General features: G+C 43.6%; 1 protein-coding gene and 1 long non-coding RNA gene across 2 annotated transcripts in view; one reads left to right on the top strand and one right to left on the bottom strand.

The window, feature by feature from the left end:
• Positions 1–14,300, top strand: part of LOC135904815 (uncharacterized) — a 180,725-nt gene that overhangs the window by 27,046 nt on the left and 139,379 nt on the right. The window lies entirely within an intron of this gene.
• Positions 1,298–14,300, bottom strand: part of LOC135904814 (uncharacterized) — a 35,300-nt gene continuing 22,297 nt past the window's right edge. Inside the window, exons 2-5 of the mRNA XM_065435795.1 lie at positions 3,871–3,932; positions 2,844–2,933; positions 2,324–2,359; positions 1,298–1,508 (exon numbers count right to left, since the gene is read on the bottom strand). Of these exons, the coding sequence (XP_065291867.1) occupies positions 1,437–1,508; positions 2,324–2,359; positions 2,844–2,933; positions 3,871–3,932 (260 nt within the window). The 3' untranslated portion in view covers positions 1,298–1,436. The remainder of the gene's footprint in view (positions 1,509–2,323; positions 2,360–2,843; positions 2,934–3,870; positions 3,933–14,300) is intronic.

Here is a 14,300-nt window from a genome sequence, read left to right as displayed (position 1 = left end):
AAAAAAGCATCTAATTTATATATTTCCTTCACTTTACTGGACGATCGTGTGTGTTGGCAATGCTGTCAGAGATCACCGAAGCCTTTGCTGAACTTTTTTCCAAGCGTTCTGGCATTTTAATACACGGAATATATATGTCGTGCCTTAAGTCCTCCCTCGGGGGCCAGGTCATGTGTGCAAAAGATGAGAATCAGCTTTTCTATACGGATTACGGCTTTATTGGAGGCTTTGTCGTGTTGCCGTATTGCTGTCACTGAAGGCTTGAAAAACCCGCTGTGGTTGCTTAGTGGCTATGGTGTTGGGCTGCTAAGCACGAGGTCGCGGGATCGAATCCCGGCCATGGCGGCTGCATTTCGATGGGGGCAAAATGCGAAAACACCCATGTACTTAGATTAAGGTACACGTTAAAGAACCCCAGCTGGTCCAAATTTCCGGAGTCCCTCACTACGGCGTGCCTCACAATGAGAATATGGTTTTGGCACGTGAAAACACATAATTTTTAAATTGAAAGCTTGAAAAGATATCTCCTGTCCTCCAGTTGACACGTGTTTGCAGAAAGTATTTAGGATCAGAAAAAAAGAAGAGTTGTTTGTATTCCTTACATTTAGTGTTTGTCATACAGACAGGTTTGTGGAGCGTGGATGCGGAGCCAACGTTTTGATTGCGGCTGGTAATAAGTTAAGAAAGACATGCGCCGCCAACGTGCACGGAAAGAACAAAAAAAAGCCATATTGGCGAATGCACGCCTGCTTTTCGTACCACAGACCCATTAGAAGTTATTTCTGTTTTAACCACTATCATTAATTACGAAATTTTAACTGCATTTTTCATAGTGCTGAAGGAGTGGTCAATAGTCAGAACTTTATGTCCCCGTGGCATGATCGGGTTGTGAGGGGCACGGCAGGGGAGTGCTCCAATGTAATTTGGATTACCTGAAGCAGCATGCGACGATATATCAGAGCCCGTAAAAGTGCGTGACGAGATCACAGTCCGTGTGGGAATTCCGCCCACATCAGGGTATGGCCGCCGCAGCCAAGATGATGAAAGACAGCGTGCTAAGAAATAGAATGCTGCAGCCGCGAATCCCAGAGGAGCGTTCATGGCCATGGTCGTGCTCACGGAGCAGGAGAAAATGCCGCCTAGTTCCAGATGCTGAAAAAGCTTGCCGAAAATAATAATAATATTCATCGCCATCACACTGTGCCAGTGAGTGTTAGTTGGCCCTTTCCACTCCCCTGTTTTCATCTTTTGGCATTTTGACCCTAGGTATGAACACAAGTGAACGCTGAGCCGTACAAACGCTCATGTAAACATTTTATTGCTTTTATGAAAGATGACGAGCCAGCCGACAGGCTGAACGGTACCGAGCCACGATGGTCACGTTCAGGTGTCGCTGACCCTCAGCGAAGGGGGTTTCTTGACCCGCAGTGACCACTTTAGTTGGTCTTGGGCTGAGCCTGTGCTTTGCAAGCCTCGAAAGCAGACTTGATTTCGTCCTCCTCGGCTTTCTGTAGGAGAATCACAGAAGCAAACCGTTGTAGGCACGTACTTATATATACCGGTGGCTAGATTTCTCCCGTGTTTTCTCAAAACTCTGCAGACGAGGCACAAGAAAATTTTACAGCGTAAATTTTTGGCACAGTGATGACATCTATATGTGTTTATGTATGTGTGCGCGCTTGTATGTGTGCATGTGTGTGTGTGTGCATGTGTGTGTTGTGTGTTTCTGTTTTAATGCGTGAATTTCATTGCGGCTTTTACGCTGTGGGAGTGTCGCATAGAAACTACTGATATAAATTAGAGGTGCATTAAAGGTGCCAATTAGAGGTTCCACAGAAACTATCCATGCCTTTTCGGACGAACAAGTTAAAGAATGAACAAATCGCACCTTGATCACAGTCAAGATTCTTTGTTTTGATGCCGTCTATAACGGTGACGTGAACGCATGGCGCAAGAACACATGTGCCTGGACTTTATCTAAAGAACAATGACGAACTCTCTGAACAAGTTTTACGTTAGCTTTATGACAGGTAGATTAAAATATTGTAGTTCACCGGGGTAGCTTCAATTCTGTTTGGTCATCGTAGCTTGCGATTGCTTGAGACCTCGCTGAAATTTTGCTCGACTTCGAATGGGCTAGCTCGAGCTATGCACAGTAGATGCTTAATCGGGCTAAATCACCATAGTTATAAATGCTGACATGCTTGATGAAGCCAAGGAAAAAAAATGCAGAAAGGGAAGTCTAAGTTTGGGTTAAGTATATGGTGTCCTTGTTTGTATTTTGACGCTCTTGGTTAGCTCAGACTAAAGTATTTTAGCTTACCGTGAAAATGGCCGTCTTTGCACCCGATTCCGCGGCCTGGAAGAAAGTACCAAACTGATCAATGCAATACAGTGCAATTCTACGAAAGAAATATATACGCAAAATGGCTGACGTTGTCTAAGAACAACGCAGTTTATTTGTATTATATATTCCAAGTGTTTGTATTTTGCGCATACTCTGCAGTCTGCGTGCTCAAAAAGATTGTGAAAGCGTTCGCCAGCTGATGTAGGCATACGATGTCGGGAAAGACACATAATTATGAGGAAGACAACGTGGTCCTGTCGGACGTCCGCACACTTGTAGTTCATTTGGCGCATTAAGCATTGAAACCTCAGCGTTGACAGATGCATCGATGTGCGCGCTTCTGCACGCTTAGGAATAACGAGAAAACCTAATTGTGACGAAAACATAAAATGGCAATAGAACGCTTTAATGCGACGATTGCTCACTAATGAAAAATAAGAAAGAGAAAGTTAAATGGAAGAAAAATGCACTTCTTGGCGTTCATGCCCTGGCTCACCCCCTTGCGAAGTTCGCACAGCTTGTTCGTTGCGAGCAGGTCATCCTGGCTGCCAAATGTCTGCTTCAGGGCCTCCCACTTGCTTTTCATCTGCGCACCAAAAAAGCGTTCCGTGGCGTAATTATTTCAAAGATGAACGACTTCAACGATTACTGGCTTCCCGGTAACGCAGAGCAGTATGCTTCCTTCCGGCACCATGCACATAACGAAAACAACGTGAAAAGACTTTAGCTCGCTCGATTTTTTTTTCTTAAGTGGGTGTCTTGTTTTATGGTACGTTATGCCGTAGTTTCTGAAGTGTCGCTTACGGTCAGAGCCATGCTCAACAGAATACGTCTAAACTCGAGGATTAAAAAAAAACAAAGTAATGTATCGTGTTGCATTTAAACTCAGTGTTATCCTGTTATATAAGAGATAAAGTTAAACCATTTATCACAATGCAAAGAATGACATGTAGAATTTCATCCCTGCAGTGGTACGATATTATTGAAAGTTATAGTTCGCCAGCTCAGACAGAGGAAGAAAGAGTGCATTTGTAGTTTTCGTGGGGGCACCAAGCAATCTTAAGCATTCGGGCACTGCAGTGCAATATTTGCAGTGACATCGCGCCTGATTTATCAGTCTACAGCAAATATCCTCTCAGGCGAGCGTTTAGGCAGCGAAAAAAAAAATCCATTCTCATTTCTTCATGTTCCTTGGTGACCAAATGCAAGAATGGAAAGTCCTTAAACAGTAGGTCGTCCTTTACTCGGCAACGATGCAATTTAGCTTGCAGGATGGGCAAATGACGCCGCCAAGTGGCACCGTGTGCTCCATTAATTCAGTGACAGTGGCCCAGCCTGGTCCCTCCCTCATTTCCCTCTCTCCATTGTATTTATGTTTGTATAATAATAATAATAGTAATAATAATAATAATAATAATAATAATAATAATAATAATAATAATAATAATAATAATAATAATAATGACGATGAATTTTTGGATTTTGTGGTCTAAGGCCACGCGCCTGGCCACTATTTTGCTTACCTGTGCTGAAACGTGGCTTGTTATACATTGCACCGCCTGTACTTTCATGTTGTCAGCCAGGTCTGCAATAATAAGAAAATAGTCAAAGCCCTGGTCACTGTAGTAGCTATTAAAATAAATATAATAGTTGGCTCCGCTTTTTTTTATTTGGTTGGTATGAACATTTCTGTTCTTTTTTTAACCATGCCGTGCATTACTATTGTCCTCAAGGTACGTGAAATATAAGTAAGGTGGAATAGAAAGATGACGCGAGAGGAGGGCTTTGAAAAGCCTAGAAAGAAGAAGAAAGAATAAACTGTAGTGGCGGCCGTATGATTAACTGTTCTTGGTGTCGTTACAATGCAGGAGTTCGTTTTCTTTTCATAACTGAGATGCACTTAGGAATACGTCATAGGGCACCAGCTTATTAGTGTGCTCGATTTCCCGTACATAAAACTGTGTTCGTTGATACACCCATATATCGAGTTAAACTATGTGTCCCGCAAAGTATGTCGCATTTTCATCAACCGAACGCTGGAATGATGGCAGAAAGACTGCCCGATACATTCTCGGAATTAGTAGAATGCGCGCATCTACAAGGGCGTGGGGAAGCGCCGTTTATTCCCTTTGTGTTTGCGCATTGCGGCAAATTTTCACGACTTCTCAAATGCGACTTTTGCCCTAAAATAAATGTGATGGCGATAGCATTTATATGGACACTCCAAGCGAATTTTTTCCATCTATGTCAGTGTGGCGGTGCTTATGGATGCTTGAGTGTGCTAGATAGACTCCCACATTATTAAAACACTAAATTTACTCTGACCTCGTTCTATGGCCTCGACAGACATCAGAATGCTGGCGATTGCAGCGCGCAACGAACAGCCACAAAACATCTCGTTGACAACGTACGCCTTTTACCTTGTATTATTAAAGATTACAAAACAACATTAGGGCTCGCAATATAAAGGCGATGTAATTTCACTAGTACCGGCACCAGTGCTCTTTGCGGATGCAATATTTCACTGGGCACTAACTAACAGCGATCGTTTCCCGTCGGTCTCATCCAAGGAGCTTTGACCTCATCTCGTGCTGCGTCGAGGGGCGACGCGCCTGCAACTCCTCTGGCAGCGCTCATGAAGCTAGCGTTCTTAGACGCCTGCCACAGTTGCCAGGGCGTTGATCCTTCTGCCCAGCAGCAGTTGCCCTCACGCGCTGCTTCGCGCCGACGTTCTGCGCCCACATACAGTCAAAACACCATTGGAGGAGTCCAAGTGCCACTCTAAACCTTCCTATCGCTGTTAATGCTTCGCCTGGGAAACAGCATTTTTTTTTATTTCGAGTAATTAAACGTAACTAGTCGCACTTCAACTAACAGACTGAGTAGCTCGGAACGACTACAAACAATACGCCATTGGTCTCACTTCCGCAACGTGTACCTAGCTATTTTTAATGTTTGCTTCTAGTTGGCTGTGATACACGGTATGTATCACTGAACGTAAGTCCTGCAGCATTTGGTTAGGTTCTGCAGTCTTTTGAAACCTCCACGATTTCTCAGAGTAACAACAAAGCACGAATTATTGGTGACCTTATTGTGCCTGAAATTTTTGGGTCCAACCTGTAGGTCCTCTAAATTTAGATTTCTCAGAAATGCCACTCCTTGCTTGACTTTACTTACTTGCAGCAGCTAAACTTTACTGAGAACTGCTGCGGCGACGTTCATTACACTCGCCGAGGTGACGCTGGCGCTACGCTGCTAAGCACGAGATCACGGGTTCGATTTCAGGCCGTGGCAGCCGCACTTCGATGGGAACGAAATGCAAGAAAACCTCGTGTGCTTTGGTTTAGCTGCACGTGTGCCCCACTATGGCGTGCTTAATAATCGTACCGTGGTTTGAGCCCATAAAACCCAAGAATTTTAATTTTAATGTTTTATATCTCTGTTTTACAAATTTTTCATAATGTTTCTATATCTCGTGGAAATGTTCATCTCTTTGCACCCGACCAGTTACACACTCCCTCTACGCTTTCCTTAGCTTTGGCAGCACAAAACCGCTGCATCGGTTCCGATGATAGCACGAAGCGGACACTTTGAACTTTTCCCGTGGAGACTACGTAGGCTTCTATCAGTGCCTCGAAAATTGAAATGTGAAAGCGCGGAATCGTCGTTCGTGGACGCGACAGCTGAAGTTGACGGACAGGTTAATTTACATAAGAAAGTCATTGAACATTGTATGCACATAATCATCTTACGAAAACAGTAAAATGATCACATTTTCTTCCTAGGTTTTCTAAAGAGTACAAAACAGCCATAAAATTGACTGGGCACACAGAAAAGCAGTAGAAACTTAAGGGGAAAGTTCAATTTAAGCACGATCATTCTCTTTCAGGTTCTCTCAAAACCATAATCACTAAAACCATACTGAACGTCTTGACGCCGTCATCACATGTATTTCAAAATTTTATTGTCTTGTTGCTGAAAACTGCGATCCTATTTCCAACGCTGCTGATGCCTTCGCAGAACGTTCTTGTTCTGTATTTGGTATAAAAAATGTATTCACCCTCAAGTAAACTTTCTCAGTCAGGCTGGTACGGTGTATACACTATCAGTCCATGAAGAACTCATTTTCACGTGTACTGAGCACCTCAAAGCTTCACTTTCTTGTTGCGCTGATGATACACATCCCGCATTGCTTAAGACGTACGGGAACATACTTGTCTTTTTTGTTGCGCTCGTCGTTAATAGTTCTCTGAACTCTTGTACTTTTCCTACTGCTCGTAAAGCAGAGTGGTTTGCTAGATCAGCCGCTAGCTGCTGGGCCGATTCTTTAGAGTTTGAATGGTATTCTAGACACGTGTGCTGTACCCCATGACTTGAATAGAGAACGTGTCATTCCGATATTTAACGGTGGAGATGAGTCAGAACCACAAAACTACCGCCCCATGTCCGTACTTCCTTGCTTAGCACAACTGCTGGAAAGGCTTCTTCTTGGAGCTCAAAAGGTTTGTTCGTAAGCACATTTTATCACTTTCGGAGTACGGCCTTGTTCAAGGCAGCGGCACGCAGAAGCTTTCTTTAAACTTGGTCAGATTTTTACATGAAACTTTGCAATGATATCAAGTTTCCTATGGACAATTTTTGGATATATCAAAGGCGTTTGACTCAGTTAACCACAGTATACTATGCAGAAAACTTTACAACTATGGCATTCGAGGATATTTTCTAGATTTTCGTAATAGTTATCTTTTAAATAGGTCTCAAAATGTTTCTTTGAATGAGGTAAACAGCACACTGCGGTACCTCACAACAGGAGTGCCGCCGGGTTCAGTGCTGTCACCGCTTTTATTTAACTTCAACGTGTGTGACTTGGGACAGCTAATTGATGCAAGCACTGATTTTAATGTGTGGACAACAAGTTGCTTGCTTCAGGACACATGGAATATGATAGGGTTGTTGCTCTGCTTTAAATCGATACAGTAAACGTCAGGAAAGGTTAATGCGCAAAAAACGCAATTAGTCTGTTTCAGAAATCCCTTAAAAGTTATTGATGCCACTATGCCTGGCCTTTTGCATGGCTCTGATTGTTTGAATTGTGACTGTACACCGACTGAGTATGTACACAGCGTTAAATATCCAGGCGTTCATTTTGACAGTAATTTATCATGCAATACTCACTGCTGTTTTTCATCTGCATGGCACTGCTCTCTTTTTTTAATTGCAGGAGCTTATGGAATTCCAAAGTGAACAGTTTATTACAAAATATTTTTAAAAGTGTACCCTACAACACAAACATTGATATGGAGAACTCATTCAGATCTCTGAGAATGCCAAACTTTGATTCATTGTTTGGCTCTGTTGTTTTGCCGAGATATTTTTGGAACGAAGATTTTCGCGTACTCGCTACAAAGCACGTGAATCTACACAATCTCTCCAGAAATGCTGTTCCTCGCCCAAAAACTAATTATGGCATAGGGCAAATATAATATTATATTCTGAATTTGCATAATGAACTCCCCACCTCACTAGTGGAGCAAAAAAGATTATCCGGCTTAAGGGGAAGCTTTAGCTCGGGTGCTCCTATCTAAATACATGTAAAATGAGAATTCGTTTTTCTCGGCAACCACTGCACCAAAATTGACGAGGTTTGTTGCATTCAAAAGAAAAGTGAAAACATAGTGACTGTTGGTTTCAAATTTTTTATTTAGATAGTCAATATTTTATTAAAATTTGGAAAAATCGCAAATTTTTAAAATACGAAACTCTCTAGTTTACAACTCTGTAACTCGGCAATAACAATATCACAATTATGTTAATTGCATCTAATAGTACATCTAAAGCGGACAAAATTGATATGTTACACATGAATTTCAAAACTTTTAGTAATATGTAAATGAAACTTTTGTAGAACCCCTGTGTGCAACGTAACAAATTCACGTGAGATATAAATTGACATGTAGAATTTGTTCGTTTGAATGATCTAATGGATGCCGTTTACAGAACCGCAATACCTGCTCTTGATGCAAAGCTATTCATTTGTAAACTTTGTGCTTCTATTTTTTTCGAGCTTTCTCATTTTTCAAAATTCGTTTAACAAAATTCAGGCCCTATATCGAAATTTCGTTGCCAGCAGTCGCTAGAATTTAGCTTCCTCTCTCAAACGCAACAAATTTCATTAAAAATTGTCAAGGGTTATCTCGTAAAAACATTGTTGCGTTTTACATGTATTTGAATAGGCCGCGTTGGAGTTGGGCCGAAGCTAAAGCTTCCTCTTAACGGGTGCCTTAAAGGAAGGGATAATTAAGAAAATGTCACTCGTACGACGCTAACCTTTATTTTTGTGTATGTGAGCATTGAAATTGCATTGAACGTGGTACTTATATCCATTTACCGGCTTTCCTCTTTTACATTTGCTAATTCAGTGCATATTTATTTATTTATTTATTTATTTATTTATTTATTTATTTACACATGCTGCAGCCCCTGCTGGGGCTATAGCAGGAGTGGATGATACACTATAATACAAGAAAGAAATACAATAGGCAACAAAAAAGTTTAGGCGCAGTGTTGAGGGAGTACAGACAAGAATTCATTTAATGGGAGAGAATGGTTGGTTCCTGGTAGCGAATTCCGTGTTTCAATTGTTTTATGGAAAAAGCTATACTTAAATCTATTAGTGTGTGCGAGAAATGGTGTAATGTTAAGCGCGTGATGTCTCCTACTTGAAGAAATTTTTGCAGAGGTGATATATTCATTACTGGAGAGGCGACAAGATGAGTGAATAATGCCATAAAAAAGTTTTGAAGAATTAACGTGTCGCTGTTCGGCGAGAGATGTCAGGTTGAGTGAGGACACGACTGACGATGGTGAGAACTGGTGGTCATAACGTCGGCAGACAAATCTAATGGCTTTCCTTTGTATGGCCTCAACTCTGTCTATTTCGTACTGCTTGTAGGGATTCCAAACGATACTAACATACTCAAGTATAGGGCGAACAATAGTTTTATATAACAGTAATTTAGTGTCGCGCGGAGAATTAGACAAAGCACGACGTAAATAACCGAGTTTTCGTAGTGCTTTAGTCATAAGATAATCAATGTGCTTTGACCAGGACAGGTGAGTGGTGAACGTGAGACCAAAATATTTATATTCAGAAACGCGTTGAATTAAATTATCATTAAATCCGTAGCTGAAAAGGAACGGGTTAGCTTTATTAGAGAAGGACATAACGACAGTCTTACGGAAGTTAATATTCCTTTGCCATGTTTCACATCATTTAGAAAATCTGACGAATGATTCACTAAGGCGAACATGCTCAGAGGGAGATGAAATGATGTCATACAATACGCAGTCATCCGCATAGAATCGAATTTTAGATGATATCTCGCGTGGCAAATCATTAATATATAGTAAGAAAAGTAGAGGTCCGAGGACTGAGCCTTGAGGGACGCCTGATGACACATCCACCACCGAAGAATTGATCGAGTTAAAGCTTACGAATTGAGTGCGGTGAGACAAAAAACTTTCTATCCGGTTCACTAATTGAGGGTTGTTAAGAATGGCATTTAGTAGTTTTGAGTGAAGTACGGTATCGAAAGCTTTGGAAAAATCTATGAATATAGCGTCAATTTGAAATCCCTTATCCAGGTTAGAAGCTATGTCATGCGTGAACTCGACAAGTTGTGTTATGGTGCAAAAACCGCGTCTAAATCCATGTTGTACATTAGAATGTTATTTGATTCAAGAAATTCCATAATGTGTGTGTTTATTATATGCTCTAGTATTTTGCAAGAATATGGTGTTAAAGATATTGGCCGGTAGTTAGAAAGATGCTGCTTACTACCGGACTTATGTAACGGAAGCACCTTAGCCATCTTCCATGATGAAGGTACCATGCCGGAAGTTAGTGATTTATTGAAGGTAAGAGTAAGGTATTGTGAAGTCCAAAGGCATACCGAACGAGAAGCAAATTCAGGATTCCATCAGGCCCTTCACTTTTCTTTGTATCAAGATTTAGTATGAGGTTTAAGACACCTTCTGTGCTAAGATATCATTAATGGGGCAAGTCGGATGAATGTTTGGAAAAGGAGGAACAATATGGTTATCGCAAGTAAAAACGGACTTAAAGTATGCATTGAAGGCGTTGGAGATTAATAGTGAATCACTACTCATTTCGTTCTTCACACATAAGGATGTACAAGAGCTGTCACGAGGAAAAATGGATCCCCAGAATTTATGCGGGTTACTTTTCAACAGAAGCGCTAGCTGCACGCTATAAAAAAAATCTCTATAAAAAAAATCTCAGGGATATTCATGAAATTGTGTGAGCCATTTTCTTTGATGATGACTTGTGGCACCTTTGTTGGTCTAGTTTGTGTCTTTCTTGTTAATTTGTTTTGAGCGCCTAATTGAATATGAAGAGTTTAGATTATATTGTCGTGATTCACAAGCATAAAACAGGGCAGGACACTTTAATTGCAGGCGAACTGAAAAATAATCGCGCAGGAACCTCGTCTTCTCTTCTGCAATGCGCGAGATATTCGTCTTTCTCTTGGTGCCGCATATTGGATGTGGCATTTGCCTCCCTCCAGAGAGAGCATCGTCCCGATGCTCACCTAGCGGCAGGAAGGTTTGTCGGACGAGGTGTGGGCACTTCATTCCGAACAATAGGGCTTCATGCGCACAATGTGCACGACTTCTTTTGGACGCTGCCTCGCCCTGGAGGAAGCACGACTGTCAGGGATAACCTCATAGTTCAGGTCACTGAGGCGCCGTACAATCTTATACGGACCGAAGTACCGCCTGAGGAGCTTTCTGAACGCCCTCGCCGACGGATGGGACTCCAAACCCAGACTTTGTCGCCTGGCTGATAGGTGATGTATCGGTGCCATAGATTGTAGCGTCGAGCGTCGTAGTCCTATTTTCGGGTGATAGTGACGCGGGCGGGTTGTCTGGCTTCTTCAGCCCGTTGAGCGAAAGCTTCAGCGTCCATGCCTGTATGACCGCAGTCACGTGGCAACATCGCATCGAGCATCGTCGTCGCTTCACGGCCATGAAGAAGGCTGAATGGGGTCTTTCGCGTTGTTTCCTGTTGAGCAGAGTTGTAAGCGAATGTGATGTACAGTAAAATGTCATCCCAATTTTTCTGTTCCACGTCTACGTACATACTCAGCATGTCGGCGATATTCTTGTTCAAGCGTTCTGTTAGGCCGTTCGTTTGCGGGTGATAGGCTGTGGTCTTTCGGTGAGCCGTGCCGCTGAGGCTCAGCACTGTCTTTAGGAGTGTAGCCGTAAAGGCAGTCCCTCTGTCCATTATTATCCCCGTTGGCCCACCGTGCCTCAGAAGCACGTTTTCAATAAAGAATCGCATTGCTTCGACTGCGATGCCGCTTGGAAGAGCCTTGATTTCTGCATAGCGTGTCAGGTAATCGGTGGCAACTATTACCCACTTATTGCCAGTATTGGAAGTCGAGAATGGTCCGGCAAGGTCCATCCCGATTTGGGCAAATGGGATCATGGGCACTTGGACTGGTTGAAGTAGCCCAGCGGGTTTCACGTGTGGTAGTTTGCGTCGTTGACAATCGAGGCACATGCGCATGTAATGTTTCACAAAAGTGGCAATCCTTGGCCGGTAATATTTCTCTTTGACTCGGGCCAGTGTTGGCGTGTAGCCGGGGTGGCAGATGTCGGTTCATCGGGGCAGGCTTGCAAGACCTCATGGCGGAGTGACGTTGGGAAGACAAGTAGGCGGCTGCTTCCGCTTGCATAGAAGTTCTTGTACAGGAAATCATTACGGAACCACAATGATGGCAAGCTTCTTGCAAATATTTTGGGCGCGCTTGTAACTCGGCCTTCTAAAACATCAATAAGCGGAATCAGTTCGCTGTCTTCCCGCTGCTGACGAGCAATGGTGGCAGTGTCTAGAACACCTATAAAAGCCATGTGTTCGTCGTCCTCTGTGACTTCCTGCTCAATACGTGACCTTGAAAGGCAGTCGGCGTCGGAATGCTTTCGTCCGGACTGTCACATCGAATTCTTGAAGCCTTAGACTCCAACGCGCTAGTTGACCGGACGGATCCTTTGTCAGCCAGCAAAGTGAGTGATGATCGCTGACAACACTGAAGGAATGGCCATAGAGATATGGGCGTAACTTCATAACTGCCCATACCACGGCAAGGAATTCCTTTTCTGTGGTTGACTAATTAGACTTAGCACATAGGAGTGTCCTGCTTGCGTATGCAATGACTTTCTCGGCTGAGTCTTGCCGCTGCACGAGCACAGCGCCAAGACCTACGTTGCTAGCGTCCGTATGAATCATGGTATGGGCGCGCCCGTCAAAGGGAGCCAGTACAGGAGGTGTTTAGAGGTGATGTCGGAGATCATTAAACGCTGCTTTTTCTTCTTCGCCCCATACGAAGTCTACTTCTTCTCTTGTAAGGAGCCTTAACGGTTAAGCTATATGTGAAAAATTGACAATAAATCTTCGGTAATACGAGCAGAGTCCTAGGAAACGCCTCACTGTCATCTTGTCCGTTGGCGTTGGAAACATTGCGACGGCCGTGATCTTGTCGAGGTCAGGGCGTACGCCTTGATGACTCAAAACATGACCTAAGAACAGGAGTTCCTCAAAACCAAAGTGACATTTTTTCTTCTCTCAGTGTTAAGCCGGCGGACCGTATCGTTTGTAGAATCGCCAGAAGCCGTCTCAAGTGTTCCTCGAAAGTTTCTGAAAAACTATGACGTCTCCATGCCAACATGGCATGCCGAGTGGCATGCCGAACCAGCATGCCGCTCATTATACTTGGCTACGCGATCGTACTCCTCAAGCCAGTCTTCTGCATCCTCGTAAGCATTGCCGTTGAAGCTCACGGGAGATCAAGGAGTCAAAAGAGTCCCCTGTGCAGGGCCTGAGTCTGCCAGGGCTTGGGAATTCGTGGTAACAGGCAGACTTCATAACACGGGACTAAATTCTGGGCTTAGGCCTAATAGGGGACGGCTGGCGCGGTGAACGGGTGTTTCGACACGCGGAAAACGTCCTAGGCTTGATGTGGGGCTGTTCACAGGCGTCCTAAACGTTTACCCAGCGCCTCCACCAGTGTCACGATTCACAAACAGCCGGAATTGATAAAACAGGGCAGGACACTTTAATTGCAGGCAACCTGTCTTGTCTTGTATTGTCCTGTCTCCTAAACAGTGGCGCAAAACTGAAAAACGATCGCGCAGGGACCTCGTCTTCTCTTCTGCAGTGCGCGAGATCTTCGTCTTTCTCTACGTGCCGCATATTGGATGTGGCAATATTTTAGAGCATTAGTTATGCTCGAGACCCTGTCAATGTGATCTTGCCGCGACTGCCAGGTCTCTGCCATACAAACCCTCGGAAGGTTTCCACAGACCTAACAAAGAATGCATTTATATAAGAACTCGCAACAAAGGCTATTATTATTATTATTAATAGTAGTAGTAGTAGTAGTAGTAGTAGTAGTAGTAGTAGTAGTAGTAGTAGTAGTAGTAGTAGTAGTAGTAGTAGTAAGAGTAGTAGTAAGAGTAGTAGTTGTAGTGGTAGTAGTCAGGACGCATGCTTGCTCTGCTCGTGCCCTTTTTTTATTGCTGTGAAAAGTGAAAAATGGGTGCATGCGAAGTGTGTGACCTGGCCAGACGATGAACTGGAGCTTTCAAAGTCTGGATGGCGCTCCTTTTGCTGCAATTTGTGTGTCTCGACAACGACCGGACGGCGTGCTCCCTGCAGCTTTCCCTTTCCCAAGCCATTTCCCCATCTAGTACACCACTGTGTGACCTTGACGGTGGCATGGCCGGTCTTCGTCGCCTCCTTCTCGACGCGCTAGAGGGAATCTCATTCCTGAGCGGCGAAGTTTCCCAACTGCGAGAGAGTGAACGTCTTCGTAAGGACAACTCCCGTGGCGTGGAGCAACATAGCCAGGTCGTCGCCTCCCTTCGA

This window comes from Dermacentor albipictus, chromosome 1, assembly GCF_038994185.2.
Source record: "Dermacentor albipictus isolate Rhodes 1998 colony chromosome 1, USDA_Dalb.pri_finalv2, whole genome shotgun sequence".
Taxonomy (NCBI): Eukaryota; Metazoa; Arthropoda; class Arachnida; order Ixodida; family Ixodidae; genus Dermacentor; species Dermacentor albipictus.
The sequence above is the reverse complement of the archived record's forward strand: the minus strand, read 5'-3'. Positions and strand labels throughout refer to the sequence as shown.